Consider the following 18,421-nt stretch of genomic DNA (forward strand, 5'->3'; position numbering starts at 1 on the left):
CTGATAGAATGGTGACCAGAGGATGTGTTTAAAGTCCCCTTAGCGGGAAATAAAAGGGCTCCGATTGAATTAACCCATACCATAAGTGTTTTGAAGCCTCCTGTTTGACAGCGTTAGACAACTGATCCAAAAAGAAATACGATCCCCCTGGTGAAGCTTTCTTCGCAACGAGTTAGTATTCAATCAGAGTCCAGTGGGACCATTAACAATAATGCCGCCGCTTCATAAAACCTCTCATCCATCCATCACATTCCTCTGTGTGTCGATTTAGTTGTAAGAGCCGAGTCCATCCTCGACTCAGAAAAACAAAAAGGCCTGGGTGTTATAGAAAGTAATTTATTACACAAACCAAAGCTAGTTTACAAATAGTTTCCAGTCCTGTGTGTGTATAGTTTAGTATGAACAAACCCATAATTCATATTTACAGACATTGCATACAGCTTGGTTTTCCTGTTCTGACTTCAGCATCCAGAATGTATGATTGAAACATTCATTAAAAGAAATAATGATTTGTACATTACAAGGAGGCATTTTTTTTTGCACTCTCAATGTCATCATTTGCGTTGAAAATACACATCTTAATCCAGGGTCCAAGCAATAATCCAGCCTCTCTCCTGTCGAAAAACATTTGGTGGGACTGATTGACAGATTCTTAATTACCAAGTGTAAAGTCAAGTAAAGCAAGCAAAAAAAGCAGTCCGCTCTTGTTCTGCCTGTTTTTTTTTCTTTCTTAAATACCGACAGACAACATAATACATTTAAAAATAAAAGCAGGAAATAAAATATAATCTAACAATACAAGAGTAGGTTCCTGGAGCAAATTTATCCCGGTAGGCCAGAAAGAGGAACTAGAGGGGTTCTTTTATTTGAGCCAAAAACTGACAGGCCACCATCATAATTTTTAACCAAATACCACTAACAGCAAGCAATTAACCAGGTTGTGAATTCAAATTTGTCTAGATAGTGCTGAAGAACACCGTTTGTTGTTTCCCCAAAAAAGGCTGTCATGCAGTTTTGTGGGTCGGCAGGTAACGACACTTGAATAATAAGGCATATTCAATTGTTAAATGTGCTTGCGGCTGATCCCAGGGACCCGCTTAAGCCTCTTTTTCACTGAGAACCTACAAAACGGCCGCATCTGAGCTATAACAGAAGGTGCAGCTTCAAACTCATATTGCCACACAACTGTGTGTGTGTGTGTGTGTGCTAACAGCAATACTGACCACTGCAGTTGGACATTTGATTCGTAATTACGTCTGGTCTGACGAATGACAAATACTTCACAGTCGCAATTACTTCCACACAACATGACAGGAAATGCGAGTGTGGACTGCTAAAGGTTAGCGTGGTCACGGCTCGGTTCTAACCTCTGAAGTCAGAATCCCGGACTCAACATGCTATGTAAAATGGGCTTCAGATTCTGTTTAAGTGTACACTTCTGGCCTCCCAAATAAAATAGTGTTCCTCCCGGATCCAGAGATTAGTGGTGGCGTTGCATGTAAACAAAATACTTCCTCTCCTCGTTCTCTGTCCTGGTCTACAACCAGGAGAAGATCAGCACCAGCAGTCGCAAGTATGGGGGAGTAATGTGTGGGGGAGGGGATGAGAAGAGTTTGGCTGGCTTGAAAATCCTTCTCCTGGACCACAAATTTTTGTTGTCATTTTTAGAATCCATGATATTATTGGTGGTGGGAGCATGCTCGTTAAAGTAATCATTGCCAGAATCATTTTACAAGTAGTTTAAATGGTAACAACAGGGGGCAACGGTGTGTCAATTACAGTACAGTGTGGTATAATAATAGAGCAGTGCCAGTGAGGTGAGAGCTGAGTGCATGTACTGGCTGGGAGTCTGTAAGCACAAGATTAACCTCAGATAGACCTCACTCATTTAAGGCTGCACATGTGAGCACACACATAAGACCCTCACATCTGAAGTGGAAGGGGGTCGCGTAGGGTGCACACAGGATCAAACTGTTTCTAGACACGAGTATTCGTGTTGTCTTGTTGCAATTGAACTGTAGGCACATCGAAATGACCCAAGTGAGAATCTGATCTTTGTGTGTACAGCCTCATTACAGGGCAAATTCACTCACCTGCAACTGCACGATTGGGGTTACCTATCCCAAATGGCAGCCATTAACTGTACTTGCCGTGCCCTGCCTGACCCATCAAGTCATCCAGGGAGGAAATTCATATTGCCATCCAAACATAACAGTCAGCGGAATGTCCCGCCACAAATCATCACGGATGGATACCTTTGATGCAAGGGCCAGGATCTCTTAATGAACTTCTGTGTTGGTTGGGGGGGAGCTGTATCGGTCTTTGGGTGGTGTCAAGCTCCCACCAAATTAAGAGTCCAATGGTTTACAACAGTCGATATTTGCCCACATCCAATCCCTCTCCATCAAAGCTTCCCAAAAAAAAAAGTCCCAGGGTAAATTCAGTCCGACAAACAGCCATTTTATAGCGGTAGTCCATTAACTGCAGTCTTTTCCTGCCCTTCCTCCTACACCCCCTAATTTTTCCATCCCTCCCCCGCCCTGGCCACAGGTACAACAGGCCAGGTGCAAACAGTCCCACAACAACTGCCACGTTACAGCAGTACACACTTATTCCTATTCTTTCTGCGGCGAGCCTGCAGCGCCGCCCTTGTGGCCATCTCAAACACCTCCCGCACGCCATCCTTGGTCTTTGCGGAGCATTCCATGTAGCCAAACGCCGCGATCCGGCCAGCCATTTCCCTGCCCTCCTCAGACTTCACAGGCTCCTGTTGCATGAGAGAGAGAGAGAGAGAAAAAGAAAATCAATACCTTGTCTTTCTAAAGCTTGAACAGAACAACCCTCAAAGTGGCGATGGGCCATCTCTGATTTCAAAACAAAGTTTATCACTGACAATGACCTTTGCAGTAATTTGTTCCACAGTCAAAATTGTCATTATTTTCAATATTTAAATGTACAGGGAATGTTTTAAATAACATTTACATACCATTAGTAGTCATAAAAAGTGGAAATAAAAAAAAGAACCAGCCTTACATTAAGCCATTAGAAAAAATTAAATAGTTTTTTCAACACTTAACTTGTACGATGCACGAGGAGGGTTAGTAAACATTGCACTTCAGATGCAATTCATGCATCACGTTCATTAACATGAACTGTCACACATTTATTATGTGAAATAAAAATCAACCCTGTCATGTATGTTATTAAAATAGGACAACAAAATGTATATAACATTGACCAGAACATGTTGAAAGCGAGCGAGCTAGCTCGCTCGAGAAGCGGATGTAAGGATTGTTCCTTCTCATCCAATAGCATAAACAGATGGACTCATGTGCAGGCCAATCACAAAAGACCCCGATTAAAATCCTTTGTTCAAGAGGCTACTCAATGCCAGCTCCGGCTGAGAGTATTGTCAAGCCAGCAGGTAGACAACATACTAAGTGTTTTGGGGGAAATTCATACATTCAAGATGTATTTTGAAAAACAGTCCCAGATTTCATTCGCGAGATGAAGTACCTGCTTCATTTTAGCCAGCTCCCGACGCGTGTGCTCATCATTGCGCAGGTCTTTCTTGTTTCCGACCAGGATGATGGGAACATTGGGACAGAAGTGTTTTACCTCTGGTGTCCACTTCTCCGGAATGTTTTCTGTGTGAAAAAGACAACAAAATCATTTGTAAGGCGTGGCAGCACGTTTGACATGACACATTTCAGTGGTATCTGAAAACAGGTTTCCTCGATATCAGATAAGCGTGACAAAAAGGCATTCATATTTGCTTTGGGTGAAACCAAGAGACCGGTGAAACAGTCTTCATTTCAGGCTGTTTGCACAAACCGTGGCATCAAAATCAAAATCTCACATAGCGCAGTTTATACTATTCTGCTTGAGAACGCAAAGACTATCTGGTTTTTGGGGGCACAGCAAAGCTTCTGGAGCTTAAGTGACCACAGATAACTGTCATTAAAATAATGTTGAAATAGGCAGGAATGTAGTGCATCGCGTCTTATCGTCCGAGTACTCTTACCTTGGTTTTATGACTAGCAATGCCAGGTAATTGACATTTTCTACTCATTTAATCATGTTTATGCATGACACTTCAATTATGCAGCACTTTCATCACCTGATTTTACATGAAACCATTTCCATAACAAGAGGAAAGAGCTGTTCCTAATCCTAATAGCAGAAAGTGCATCGCATGTCATTTTGCTGCATGACTGCCTGCTGATGCTTGTGCTGCAGCTCTTTGCCCGAGCAGTTACTCGGTGGACGGCGTTGATTGTATGGCAATAAAATGAACTTGGTAACCCCGCATAGTACTTATTATGAGGCTTTATGTGATCAATGTTTTGGGGCCGATCAGCAATCAGAAGCTTTGAAAAAAGAAAAAAATACCCCAATACATGATCACTGATTCTTTCAGAAGATGAAGCAATGTAACTTGTATATTTATTTTATCGTCAACTAATTTAAACATCCACAAATCTTGGTTCTACGTCAGTTCCTTTTTTGCATCGTATTGGAAGCTGGCTGTGTTGTACGAGTCCCGGTGCACACATACCCCAATTAGTATTTGGTCCTGCATTGTTTGTGCACTTTTTACCTGCCGTGTCTGTGACAAATTAGCAAATCGCCGAGGGCGTTTGGCTCCACAAAACTGTATTGACTTTGTAATGTAATTGCGTCATGAGAATAGCTCCACTCACCATCGGTATGACCGCAGAATCTGAGCAAAAGTTTTGTGCGTCTTGTCAACAACAAAGCCACTTCCGCGTTTGTTCAAACAACACGCCCGCCTGCCGCTTGCATGTGTGAGTGGCTGAATGTGCGTGGCTGGAAGTTCACATAACTTACACCGAGTGATGAAAGAAAAAACACACTGAGCTAGTTCTTCATTCGACAAACATAAAATAGACTTTTTGCCATCCCCCCCCTCCCCAAAAAAAAGACAGTATACGAATGCTATTACTTCGCGATTGGATTGACCGATTTCGATTCCCTCGATTAGAACGGTGTAACTTGTTGCTCGTCAAAATGGCTGGATTGGAGTCGAGCATGAGAAAATTGATTGCTGCACACGGCGCCGTTTGCACTGACCCAAGCTGTCTGGGCTGTCGATGGAAAAGCACATGAGAATGACGTCAGTGTCTGGATAAGAGAGTGGTCTGAGCCTATCGTAGTCCTCTTGACCGGCCGTGTCCCACAGAGCCAACTCCACCTGAAACACACACACCACACATTTACAAATGGTCATTTGTGATTTCCTTTTCCAGACGCGAGGATTATTGCAGACGACGTGATGTGTGTGGGACTGCACGGCAATACAACTACTGTATATAGCACTGACTACAGTTTCTCAGCAATTTGCCTGGTTTCGAAGCAGCTCACAGCCAAGTAAAGATAGCAGAGCAAAAAATGAAGTCCTTTGTAAAGGTAAACTTGTTTTTATGTGACAATGTGGAGTGTGCACATGCAAAAGTCTACTGGAACACAATTCACCATTTGGGACACAGACTCCACATAAAGAAAGACCATCTTTATTTGTTTACAATAATGTGTTAAGACTACACACTCACATTAACAGAGTTAAAAAAAAACCTTTGAAGTCAGAGCGTGAACTACAGCATCAATAAAAGATAAGCATTGTTAATGCCGTGTTTCTTTATGGGAAAGCAGGAGTGTTTGTTTGTCTTCAGGTTCGACGATATGACCAAAGTGTGCAATAGTGGCGCACCGTCAGTGAGCGCGGTCGCTTACCTGTTTGCAATCCACTTCTATGTCGGCGACATAATTCTCAAACACAGTGGGGACATAGACCTCGGGGAACTGGTCTTTGCTAAAGACAATCAGAAGGCAGGTCTTCCCACAAGCTCCATCGCCAACGATCACCAGCTTCTTACGGATGGCTGCCATCCCTAAAGATGGGGGGGCAGAAACATGTAGCAATATATTAAAACGCGACGTAAAGTGCAACTATTTCTCACATTTTACTAGCAAATGTAAGACAATTATAACAAGGCTAGTACTGTGATCTATTGGCAGCAAAATTAGAGCGTAATAATAATTACAAAAAAAAAAAAAAAAAGAAGAAAAAAAATCCCACACACTTCAGAACGAGTTCCAGTAACTGCGGAAGCAAGCTTGCCCAATCGAGTAGAGGGAAGTTATTGGGAAACAAACATATACACAAAGGGGAAAATGAGGATTTTCGGGGCAAATGTGTGGTTTTCTAGTGAACTTAACTCAATCGGCACAATTATCTAAGGTCAAGTAAAGAAAGAAAAAACTACAATAAATACAGTTTAAAGGGGAAGTCAACCCCAGGATTTTCTTTAAAATATGTTCTGTGTGCCTCCAGTCGTCGAACCGCAGCATTCTGATTCATGTGGTTGTACAATAGGAGTGAATCAGTAAAATCCACCTGGATTTTGCTGCTTAACTCACATTTCACAAACGCAACATTAACACACGATACATTCAAAACTGTTCTACCAGTGAAACATTTCACTATGAGACAATGAAATGCCTTGCAAAAACCCTTGCAAGCGTCACGGTCGATGAATAATCAAAGTAGGACAGCGCTGTCAAAAATATTATAGAGTATTCCCTCGATGACTTGCACAAGAAGAAAAGACCCCCAAAAATGGGGCAGTGGCTGCCTGGAGGCATGTGCGTAGTACAATATTTGACTAGCCACTGGGTACTAAGTCTTGACAACAGTGTGAGCACCCCTTCAACAAATGCCAATGGGTCATTAAAGACACTGATGGCTGCTTCAGCGCTGATAAAAAGCCCACGTGTATTGATCCAAGGCACACCACAAAGCGCGCTGAAGGTGGATATCAATATGGGTAACCACACATTAATATGTGTGGCTTTCTGTTAAAATACAACAAGAACCAGAGGAGGAAAACATCGGCAGGAAAAAAAGAAAGGGGGAGACAAATTAAAGAAAGGCGACTCAACAGGAAAATCCCCATTAGCGTAACATGGAAAATTGTTGTGTCTGAACTCAAAAGACATTTCCCTTCGACTGCGGTGACTTCAATCTTTGATCAACAAATGCACAGCAATTTAAGAAGTCTAAACACAAAGGTCTGGAGACAGTTTAAAAAAAAGAAAAATCAGGTCATATTACACATGGCTGACAAAGACGCATCAAATTCAAATGCTAAATTAATAAGGTTTCAGAACATTTAACAACCAACCAGGCTGTTGTAGACAAAAAAAAAAAAAAAGATGGGCATGTGGGTTCATTCCAAGGAATTTTGGTGGAGATTAACAATCACAGTCTCAAGGCAGGCTGCTCACAATAAATAATGTCAAAAGCAGGGCAAATGTTTTCCTCAGGTTGCCTGACATACATCTGAACTTACGCTATAAGAACAACAATCTGATCTGAGCATTCTGTCCGCTAAATACGGCGAAATGTTTGAATACACACAAAGACGCTACATCAGTGGTCAGAAGCATTTCCACATCAACTGTGTGCCTCTTCAGTCCACAAGCTTGATGTGACGACACCCCAAGCAAGAGCGTTCTCGTCTCAATTCAGCCAACCAGTCGGCATTGAGAAGCCAATTCATTTTAAAGAGTTATTAGCAAATAATCATTAACTTGCTGCAATATTTTCCAAAAAACCTGGGACAGCCGGCAACAAAAGTTGAGGAATGCTCATCAAACAACGGTTTGCAACATTCCGCGGGTGAACAGGCGGGTGCCATGATTGGGTATAAAAGGAGATTCCCTGACTTGGTCATTCACCTCTTTGTGAACACCTGCTTGAGAAAATGGTCGAACGGTTTAAGGACAATGTTCCTCAACGTTGCAAGGAATTTTAAGGATTTTATCGCCTACTGTCTCTATAATATCATCAAAAGGTTCAGAGAATCTGGAGAAATCGCCGCATATAAGCAAAGCCGAAAACCAACATTGAAAGCTGTGACCTTTGATCCCCGAGGCTGCACTGCATCAAAAACAGACATCAATGTGTCAAGGATATCACTACATGGGTTCAGGAACACTTCAGAAAGCCAGCGTCAGTAAATACAGTTTGACGTTACATCCGGAAGCAAAACTTAAAACTTTACAATGCAAAGGAAAAAAAAGCCATTGATCAACAACACCCATAAACGCCGTCGGCTTTTCTGGGCCCAAGCTCATCTAAGATGGACTGACGCAAAGTTTGAGAATTGTTCTGTGGTCTGACGAGTATACATTTCAAATTATTTTTGGAAATTGTGGACGTGGTATTCTCCGAGCTCAAGAGGAAAAGAACTGTGATAGACGCAATGTTCAAAAGCCAGTATCTGTGATGGGAAGGGGCTGCGTTAGTGCCAACGGCATGAGTAATTTACACGTCTGTGCAGGCAACTTAATGTGCAAAGGTCCATCCAGGTTTTGGAGAAACAAGCTGCTGCCATCCCAGCAAAACCTTTTCATGGACATCGCTTCTTATTTCAACAAGACAACGCCAAAACACATTCTGCATGTGTTACAACAGTGTGGCTTCAAAGTAAAAGGACTGGCCTGCCTGCAGTCCAGACCTGTTTCCCACAAAAAAAATGTGGCACACGATGAAGCGCAAAATACGACAATGGACAATGGACCCGGACTGTTGAACAGCTGAAAATGTACATTACGCGTGAATAGGTAAGCTTCAACAATTTGTGTTCTCAGTTCCCAAACATTTATTGAATGTTCAAAGAAAAGGGTTAGGGTTGACCTAGTACCAGCTTTTTTGGAATATGTTGCAGCCATAAAATGTTAATGATCGTTTGCTAAAAAAAAACAAAGTTTATGTTTGAACATTAAATGTCTTGTCGTTGCCGCGTATTCAATTAAATATACGTTGAACATAATTCCTAAATCATTTGTATTCTGTTTTTATTTATGTTTAACACAACGTCCCAACTTCATTGGGATTGGGTTTGTACAAGATGGTGGCGGATTTAAGGAATACTACTGATGAAACTGAACATGTCCATTGACTAATCCACCCCACATCTGTTAGGCTTGATGCATGCGAAGCGCCTTCCAAGCATGTTGCTGCATATTAATTGAGCAGGTGCGCAATGGGCACCACTTCACTCCAAACGAATGCTCGTTGTAATTAGCAAAGGCCAGTGTGGAAAAACATCCTTGGTAGCGGTGGTCATAGACTTTAAGCCTTGGCAGGATCTGGCACGCACTCTTGTCACTGCTTCATCTGAGTTCAGTTGGCACATGATTTTTGTTTCTGTTGTTATGCTTCTTACATTCTTATATTGAGGCAGTTTGGTTAAACACGCACTGAATCCAAATGACCATGTGGATTGGGCATTTCCAGGATGGTCCTTTGACTAAATTTCCCCAATCTCCGAAAATAAATATTTAACAATTTGTTGTTCTTTTGGGTTGTATTCCTAAAGGGAAGGGGAATTTCCCTGAATGTTTCAGAGTTTCCACCACGGTGTGGATGTACCTCATCTTCTCTTGCTGAAGTGTTGCTGTTTCGGCCATTATCTCTCAAAGTGTGATACATGGACCACTTTCTCAAATTGAATCGCTGACTATGTTTCCATGTAGTCAATAACCCTTTCAAAATTGGAATATTGTCAGTATTTCGGTTGTGCAAGGCCATGAAAATGCAAAAACCCGAATATGAACATGTTCGGGTTCACCCCTGGCTAACTCCATTTCTAATGTGAATATTTGGTCATCTAAATGCATATCGGAATATCTCTGTTAAAAGGGACATTTCTTTGTGTTCTGCGCATGCAAGGAATCTCGGTATTTCGGGTACAGGAACTACTGGCTCGCAACCCACTGGAAAGACATGAGTAGAAATAAACAAAAATGGTGAAATTCAGACAAAGTACAGAAGCACACTTTTTATATTTTTTTTCAAGAAATAGTCTTGTATTTCATTTTACTCATTCTATTTAACACAGCGGTACTACGGCATCCGTGTTGCAACCCAGCTCTACATTTTTCTTTGCCTCGTATCCAACTACTCTTTTTACATAGTGCCCCTCGTGTTCAGACTAAGATACCACATAAATGAGCTGCCTTGTGTTATATGCTACGTTTAAGTGAAATGTCTGGCAAGACCACTAGAAATACATGCTGTTGGATGCCAAAATGTCAATCATGACCATTTGTCACCATGTTACATTGAGTGAAATCTATGCCATTTTCATGGAAGGTTGCGTTTTTGAACAATATTTGATTAAACATTTCAAAGTTGCCAAGTGTGAGGGCGTTATGAATTATCGGTACTTGGTATTAGTGTAGAAGCAGAACTAGACGTCTTCAGTCTGGAAAGAAATTGGTATAGGCGCTTCCCATGTTATCACAGCCCAAACCACGATAGCAGAGAGAGACAATTGAGTGTCTTTCTAACGGGAGCTTCCCAGTAAAACCAGTGTTTTTAAAGCAGCCTGCCACTGGGTGGGTCACCAGAAAAATGGCGTCATCACAGAGGCAACAGATGGCTAGTGTGTCCGCAGTAGAAGAACGTGTAGGTGGCCTCATTTCAAATTCAACATCCGGCGAGAAAAGAAAAAACCCACAAAAACCCACGTTTGACGTATGACTAAAAGCAACCAAGGGAAGACAAAAAAAAAACCCCACATAAAAATCCAATATGTAAGCGTTACATGTAAAATGGCACGTCGGTTCAAGACGTTTTCAAATAAGTGGAGCTCGTTATTCATTCATGTATCTCGGTGAACCAAAAAAAAAAGCTAAGACGAAATAATAAATTGTTGTGGTTTGTTTGATTATGAGCCGATTTATTGAAAAGTCAACGAGCCGTCTGCCCAGCCGAGGCAAGTCGAGAAGCCAGCCTCTTTGTTTGACTACAGCCGTTTCGACAATCTAGGACAACTGTCAACATTTCGATTTTAACAAACAAAGAAATCGGAGACCACATTTGTGAAGCTGCTCTTGTGAGATTGGCTGTTTTGTTTACGCCACAGAGGATAATTCATTCAAATTAAAGCAGCTTTCACCCTGAGCTCAACTGTCTGGAAAGTGCGGAAGCGGCATTTTGCAATGGAGGTCGTCGTAGAGGGGGGGCTGGGGGAGCTGACGAAGCTAGCGTCGGCTAACCGAGTCAGCTTTATTAGACGAGCGCAACTTTAACAATACTTCTGTCTGCTTCGAGACAGGAGAACACATGATCAATATCGTTCCGTATTCGAGTGAAAGTGTAGAAAGTAAAGTTTTACCTGCGGTGCGTACGGACTGGTAAGACCAGACAGTGGTGCTCAACGGAAAAGAGTCGCTCGGCGTTGCTCCCACACTAGACTGTCCGCGTACTACTGTGGTACATTGCAAGGCTTCACGGGAACGCGCGGGCACGGTTGGGAGGGGGAGGGGCGTCGGGCACGAGCTCAAGAGCCACACCTGCGCGAACGCGTCTACGTTGATCATGACGACGCGCGTACACGTTCAACCACAAGACTGCGGGAATGGGAACATTTGCTCGAGTGCCGAATATATTAATCACTATAAAGGAATCATATCGTGTTTTCAAGTGGCACATGTACTTAATTGAAATAAATCAAAATCTGCTTATGTAAAGTCTTATATTATACTGTTAGCCATCTACAACTTTCTGGATTTTTAATTTATTTGTTTTCCCATCAGGATGAAAAGCGCCGAGCAAAATCCAACTTTTTGTTGGTTGTCGTTTGAGCTAACTGCCCCACCCAGTGGACAGTTTCGGCAATTACTCAAGTTACAACTACTCTGACATCTCTTCTTTTTCGCATGCTTGCATGTGTGTGATTTGGTTATTTGTGTGTGGTATGCACAAATTATACATCAGGCTGAAAAATGAATATTCCTATTTGTGGGATCATGTTTTATTTCATTTTTCATTGTATTTGTGTCTCTTTCAAGGTGGGAGGCCGGTGCCTTAGCGGCTGGCGCCCTCTATTGACAAGCCAACCCTGGTCAGCACACACCTGCCATATGTTCAAAGCGCCTCTGGTTAACGCAGAATAAGCGCTTCAACGGCATGGGATGGGGGGTCTGATTGTTCAAAACTATCAGTCTGGAGAACGGTGCATTAATGGTAATTTACACACCATGGAACACAGCGAAGCCAGTCATCAAGTGAAGAAAATAGAAAAACAGTGACATTACATTCAATAACTGATGAAGAGACGAGGAGAAAACTGGTCAAGGAGCTTGCCAAGAGGCCTACACGACGCAACATTGAAGTCGTTGCAGAAATGTCATTTCATGTGACATCAAACTCCATTCTTCGCTACGTATATGTCTGAGCTATGGGGCAAGGGTGGCAAGACGGAAGCCTTATTTTCCAGAGAAAAATATCCAAACACAGCTCCATTTTGTAAAAACACACTTGAAATCTCCCACAGACATGGAGTGAATATATGCTCTGATGCGATGAAACCAAGGTTGAAATTTTTGGCCATGATTACCCAAGATATGTTCAGCACAACAACAAAAACATATCTACTGTATAAAAAAATATATCCCTTCGTATATTATAATACAATATATTATAAACATAATATATAAACTACATGAGTGAAAATAAAATAATGCTGAATGGTCTTCTTTGACAACACAGCACCTCCATCATGTTGACATACTGGTAAATCACATTTTATGGCCAGCCATTTTCAGACCCTTTTCAAGTACAGTCAATATAAAATGAGGAGCTGGGATTAAATGTGTGGCGTCTGAAAAGACATCTAAATACGTCTTTGGGAGTGAATGAGTTTTAAGATAAACCAATGAAATCATGTTTTCATGCTGCTGTTGATGAACCGTCATACGTCACATAAAATAATGCATGAAACAGAATTTGCTTTTGCCCATTTTTATTTATTAACCAATGCAACTGGTCTTAAATGCTCAGCTGTATAACAATTGGGGTAGTTTGTCTTGAAAACAATCAAAGAAAATAACAGTTTGGCTTTTAGTTATGAAAAACCCTCCATCCCACTCAAGCATACATGATGAAATCAGGGGTGCAGAATATTTTTCCGGTCAGGGAATGTCCGTTTTTTTTTTTAAACTCATCTGAGCATTTTACAAAATTGCTGAAAAAATATGATGCAATAATCAAACATTTTGTTCATAACCTATCCTTTTATAATCCCCCCCCCCCCGCAAAATTGCATGCAAGGCTGGATTAAATGGTCACAAGCGGCCAGAGGTTGCCCGCTCATCACCATGTTCATTTCATTTTCCTCAGTCCAAGCTCAACTGCATTTTTTTCAGTACTTGGTCAAATTTCATTTGGAATCAGTTGGACTTTGATCAACATTGATCCAAAGTCATTAAAAAAGGGGGGGGGGATACAAATCCCACAAACATGGCAGGAATTCTGTCCACTCTAATGATTTATTTCTTTGCACTTCTTTTTTTGAAAGACAGTTCATGGCTTACCGGTAAATTCATTTTTTTTTTTTGCCCATCTCTGTCAACTTCCAGACTGATCAAAAAGTTCGTGACACAGACATAACAAAATCCCCTTTGATTACATCAGTGGCTCCATAACTACTCGTCTTCAACATCCATGAAACACAACCACTCCTTTTTGTCTAATCCATAACTTGTCAAATCAACACATGAACTGCATTTCATAATACAACAGAGGTTACAATTTCTTCCTCGATGTTTGTATCCGAAGCAAAATGGTCTTTTTTTGTGTGTGTCTAATTAAACTTGCCCACAATAATCTGATCTTTATCCTCATTCATGCTACATTCGGTCAATGGAATAATGTGTCTTAATTTGAAAGGTGCGACAATTTTACAAATGCATAGTACCAAAAATAGCACAATGCTGACTATCTGTGCAAACATCCTCTGTTCAAGCAGACATTCACCCTCTGCATAATCAGCGCGGGAGATCCTATCAAAACCAAACCTGTAAATTTTGACTGTGTAGCATATTCAAACCCGGTAAATTGTATTCTCCTTAGAAGTGCAGCAATACCAGCAGTTGAAACAGTTATTGCGAACTCTTAAAACAGTGAGTCAAGTAGGACACAAATTAGATGCTGACTCAGCCTAAAATATCACAGATCAGACGTTAACGTAAGACATCCAACTCTGTGTATACAAAAAGTTGCTTCTGTCAAGTGGTAAACAAATCTGTGGGGGTAGGGGGGAGACACACAAATAAGCAGTTCTCGGTTTGAGGATAGTCATAAAACTGGAAACTGGTCCGGAATATTCACAGCTGGCACTTTACTTTTAAATCCCAAAGATTTTTATTTCCCATTGCCGATCTCCCGGAGCTTCTCCCATGTCTCGAACAGCTTGTGCTGACAAAACCTTTTCTGTACTTCTCCTCTTCCTCACCGTGTTACCAAACCAAAACCTTGACAGCAAAGAGTCTGTCTTTTGGAGAGTGAGCCTCTGTCATGAACAAGCGTTCTCTTGGCAAACATCTGTGGCTGCTGTGGGGAGGAAAAAAAAAATACATCCAACTTGCCTTTATTTAAATATTAAAAAAAAAAAAAAAACACAGAGCCGTGGAAATCCCCCCAGGTCAATTGGAATTAAATGAGAACACAAGAGAATGGCCGCTTAACTTATGCCTGAACGCAAGAAGGAAGCAATGGCCTGACTGACTACACTGAGCACATCCAACACGTGCAAAGTGAAAAGACACACGAAACCCACGTTTGGACTCAACGGCGAGAGTAATGGAGTGTGTGTGTGCACAGGTCCGCCACCTTCCATCACTCAAGTTAGTACGCCTGTAAGCGACATGCACATTGCGTCTCTTCAAAGGGTTACGATCTAGAGGGTGCGTCCTCGAAACTGATGATGCTCGACTCCGGGGTGGCCTGTGCTCCGCCACTCGGCAACATTGACGATGAGGACGTGGAGGAGAGGGTTATGGCGGCGGCTCCCCCTGCTGCTGGTCGGGGCGTTGAGGAGGGCGGGTCACGAGGGAGGAGTGGTTGCGTGTCGGTCCGGATCTCATCTACCTCGTCATCTTCCTCGTCGTCCATGCTGGGCCAAGCTGACTGGTCCTCCACGCGCTTTAAACGCTCGTTGAGAGCCTTGAGGGCCAGTTGTCTGCAGCGAGGAGGAAAAGATTGTTACGGTACTTCTTTACTCCTATTACAAGGACGGAGAATAAATCCCTCCCTTGTCATCTGGTTATCTTTTCTTGTTCTATTTGAGAGATGACTGCAGATTGTCATCCACACAGGCTTAACACAATTGATACAGCACATCTAGATGAATACCGGACCTTTCTTTAATTTAGGCTCAGTTAACCTACACATGAGCAAAGTCAACTTTGTGTATGATTTGTGGCAAAAATATGTTGGTTTGTTTCTGTTTTTACACAAGCAATACATAAAACAATGACATTCAAACATCCTACCACCCACCCACCACAAAATAAATCCAAAAATAAAAATTGTCTATGATGTAAAGTCAAACAAAACCTAACGGACAAACTATTGTAAAACAGTTAAATGTTCTGCCTGTAATTCATATAATTACTATTTGCAAGCTTTTAAGGTACCAAAAGAGAATCTATTTCATTCATTTTGTATTTCTTAATTAATTAGCCAATTAATTGCTGACTAGAATTTTATTCTGACAAATATCAGATTCTGAACTGGCTTCAAAATATCCACAGGGCCATTCCAAAAATCCGAAAAATCCAACCGAGCAGATTTTGTTTTTAATGAAACTTGCCTTCTCCTCTCAGCATCTTGCGGGTCTGTCCCAGGCAGGCTGATGGTGATGGACGACGGCGCGCCCACATCGTACCTCTTCACCATCTTCCTGCACACCTTCACCTTCACCAGGGTGGCGTGGACAAAACCCGCCAGCAGACCCACCGCCGGCTGCAGCGCCTCAGGGAAGAAACTCGCAAAGGCAAAGTGGTCCGACATGTCACCGCGGCCCCTGCTGTGCCTCTGGTAGAAGCGCAGGTACACCCAGCCGGACAGGGCGCCGTAACTGTATGCAGCCATGGGGGCGGAGCTCTCCAGTAGGCCTGAGAGGCGCAGTAAGGCCAGGAGGAGGAGTACCAAAGCTGGAGCTGCTTTGAGCCTTACCTGGGAAATTAGAAAAGAGAGGGTTTAATTCTTGAAGGGAAAAGGTGTAGTCACTAAAATACCACAAAGTAATAACAGTGAAACCCTGTCTGTTCCCTCATCCTCTTTGCTATTCACCATTCCACTTTTTTTTTTTGCATTTCTTGTTGTGAAGCATATTCGCTTATACATTTGTGTATTTTATATTCTACACCATTATAAATTACACCAGGTAACCGCAGGCTTTTCCATAAACAATTCCCATGACCTCTATCAAAGCAACCATTGCTGTGCTCGAGTTCATGTCCCTAAAATATTGGCCTCTGATTGGTTTATTGCCATTCGTTTGAGTGGCGTATCAGGCATGCAGCTCAGAGAAGGTGTGTATCCACCCATTCAACTAGCTGATGATTCTGTCAAAATTAGGTGTTCAAGTGGAGCCTATCCCAGCTGTCTTTGGGCAGTAGGCGGGAGACACCCTGAACCGGTTGCCAGCCAATCGCAGGGCACACAGAGACAAACAACCATCCGCGGTCACACTCACACCTAGGGACAATTTTGAGTGTTCAATGAGCCTGCCATTGAATGTCACGTTTTTGGAATGTGGGAGGAAACCGGAGTACCCGGAGAAAACCCATGCAGGCCCGGAGAGAACATGCAAACTCCACACAGGGAGGCTGGAGCTGGAATTGAACCCGGTACCTCTGCACTGTGAGGTCGATGCGCTAACCACTGGACACCGGGCCGCCCTATGCTTATATTGATATTTTATAATTGATATTTATTTATATACTTTTGTGCTTACATCCACTTTTGTTCTTCGACTTCTCCCTTTAATAATTTTGCTACTGGAAATTGGGAAATTCTCCATTGTGAGACAAATAAAGGTTTTATCTTATCTTATCAGTATTGTCATGATAAACACGATTCTTCCAAATGAAATCAGCGCATACCAGATATTGCTAGCCTTACCTGTGGAACTCTGAGTACCGTTGTATCCCCCATGGTCTGTTTCAGTGCCACCAGGACACCTCCTAGGAAGCCGGCTGCTCCGTGGACACGGACAGCAAACAGGAAGTCCAAGTTGAAGGTGGCCACATAGGTGAGGAGGTAGGAGAGGCCTGCTAGAAGGCCTGCAGATACATTTACCACGGCAAAGAAGATCAGCAGTTCCAGGGCACCCCACAAAGGCTCCAGCAGGCGGCCACAAGACATCACAGTCCCAACATTGATAACCACGCTCCACGCGTGCTGCTCCACGATCCCATGGGTGACCAGCGTCCACACCCAAAAATTAGGTGGGAACAGATAGCCCGGGGTAACCCCCAGTGCATATGATGTGTCCACAGCCCAGGAGAGCAGGTAGAGGAGAACCACAAGAGCACTGATGGCTTTCACGACCACACTGGTGCTTGCTAGTGCAGCCAGAAAGTGCTGCCTTGCCACAGGCAGGTAACGATTCATAATGAGAAAGATCCCTCCAGAGCACAGAAAGCCCACAGGCCAAGTGGAGTCGTTTCGAGGTTAACAGCGAGGCGAAGAGGGGACACTTGAAGTCACAAGGCTCATTTCTCTGGGAGAGACATTTGAAGGTAGCGTCGAGTAGGCCCAGGCGAGGATTTCATTACGTTCAACTGAAAAACTGCACTCACTTCGAACGTTGGACTGGAGGAAATTAACAACAAAACAAGAGCCCAAAAGGATGCAAGAGGCTGTTACGTTTTAGCACAGAGGTCTTGTGATCTGTTTCCCAACGTGTTTTCCTTGTGCCGAGGGAGAAATACGGCGAATGCGTGATTCAACGTAGCTGCAAGAGCAAAGTGTTTCAATATCAACTACCAACGTGTTCCAAAGTAACCGGTTTCTTGCGATAGCTTGCCACTTAGCTTGTCAATTTGACAATAAAGTTGTATACAATTCAATATTCAATTCAACATGGGGGCGTTAATGTTAGCTGGCTGGCTAATCGAAGACGCCGTGAGCTGGTGTGTACCCGCCATGGGGAAGCACAAAAAACGTCCGAGTTACCTTTTGAGACTAGCTAAACCTCTCGCATTTTAAGATGGTCCAGAAATCCCGTCCAAAGAGCTCCAGTCGCTACCCTGCGAGACGCTTCAGCCCCCGGTGGCTTCTCCAGGACGAATGCGAGGATTTCCTGTAGCCAGCAACAGGCCTTCGTCTCAACAACCCCGGATACGTTTACCAATCACCGCCGCTGGTCGATATTAGCTAGTTAACGGCCAATATCTTTTTCACGCGTCCTTTTTTTCCGTTCATTAAAACATCCTTTGTCTTGTGTAATGCTGATGGAAATATAAATATGAGCATGAAGTAAGCTTCCCGTCATGAACCAGTCTTAGCGTCAAACCAACGCCGCCTGCCACCGTC

The 18,421-nt window shown here is 42.8% G+C and overlaps 2 protein-coding genes across 3 annotated transcripts; both read right to left on the minus strand.

The window, feature by feature from the left end:
• Window positions 1-320: 320 nt before the first annotated feature.
• rhoab (ras homolog gene family, member Ab) lies at window positions 321-11,330 on the minus strand. Of its 2 annotated transcripts, XM_019863047.1 has the most exons (6): window positions 11,211-11,291; window positions 9,719-9,804; window positions 5,755-5,912; window positions 5,095-5,215; window positions 3,517-3,647; window positions 321-2,767 (listed from the first exon to the last, which is right to left on the minus strand). In XM_019863047.1, the coding sequence occupies exons 2-6, from the start codon at window positions 9,753-9,755 to the stop codon at window positions 2,594-2,596; spliced, it is 621 nt and encodes a 206-aa protein (XP_019718606.1). In that variant the 5' UTR covers window positions 9,756-9,804; window positions 11,211-11,291; the 3' UTR covers window positions 321-2,593. The 2 variants fall into 2 exon arrangements, with proteins under 2 accessions (XP_019718606.1, XP_019718605.1); XM_019863046.1 differs by lacking the exon at window positions 9,719-9,804 and having other exon boundaries at window positions 11,211-11,330.
• A 1,506-nt stretch (window positions 11,331-12,836) lies between these two features.
• Window positions 12,837-17,926, minus strand: tmem115 (transmembrane protein 115). The gene is made up of 3 exons (XM_019863145.1): window positions 17,006-17,926; window positions 15,690-16,054; window positions 12,837-15,056 (listed from the first exon to the last, which is right to left on the minus strand). Exons 1-3 carry the CDS (start codon window positions 17,495-17,497, stop codon window positions 14,768-14,770), a joined length of 1,146 nt encoding a protein of 381 aa, XP_019718704.1. The 5' UTR covers window positions 17,498-17,926; the 3' UTR covers window positions 12,837-14,767.
• Between the last annotated feature and the right edge of the window lie 495 nt (window positions 17,927-18,421).

The sequence above is a fragment of the Hippocampus comes genome, unplaced genomic scaffold (assembly GCF_001891065.2).
Source record: "Hippocampus comes isolate QL1 unplaced genomic scaffold, H_comes_QL1_v1.1 scaffold1, whole genome shotgun sequence".
Classification (NCBI taxonomy): domain Eukaryota; kingdom Metazoa; phylum Chordata; class Actinopteri; order Syngnathiformes; family Syngnathidae; genus Hippocampus; species Hippocampus comes.

Excerpts from the sequence above, each read along its gene's own strand:
- rhoab (XM_019863047.1), bottom strand. The coding sequence starts at position 9,755 with ATGCGCAGAACACAAAGAAATGTCCCTTTTAACAGAG. Across the intron at positions 5,913-9,718 it reads AAATGTCCCTTTTAACAGAG|GGATGGCAGCCATCCGTAAG; the intron begins ATATTCCGATAT and ends CCCCATCTTTAG. Across the intron at positions 5,216-5,754 it reads TAGAAGTGGATTGCAAACAG|GTGGAGTTGGCTCTGTGGGA; the intron begins GTAAGCGACCGC and ends TGTGTGTTTCAG.
- tmem115 (XM_019863145.1), bottom strand. The coding sequence starts at position 17,497 with ATGAATCGTTACCTGCCTGTGGCAAGGCAGCACTTTCTGGCTGCACTA. Across the intron at positions 16,055-17,005 it reads CGGTACTCAGAGTTCCACAG|GTAAGGCTCAAAGCAGCTCC; the intron begins GTAAGGCTAGCA and ends CTAATTTCCCAG. Across the intron at positions 15,057-15,689 it reads CAAGATGCTGAGAGGAGAAG|ACAACTGGCCCTCAAGGCTC; the intron begins GCAAGTTTCATT and ends TCCTCGCTGCAG.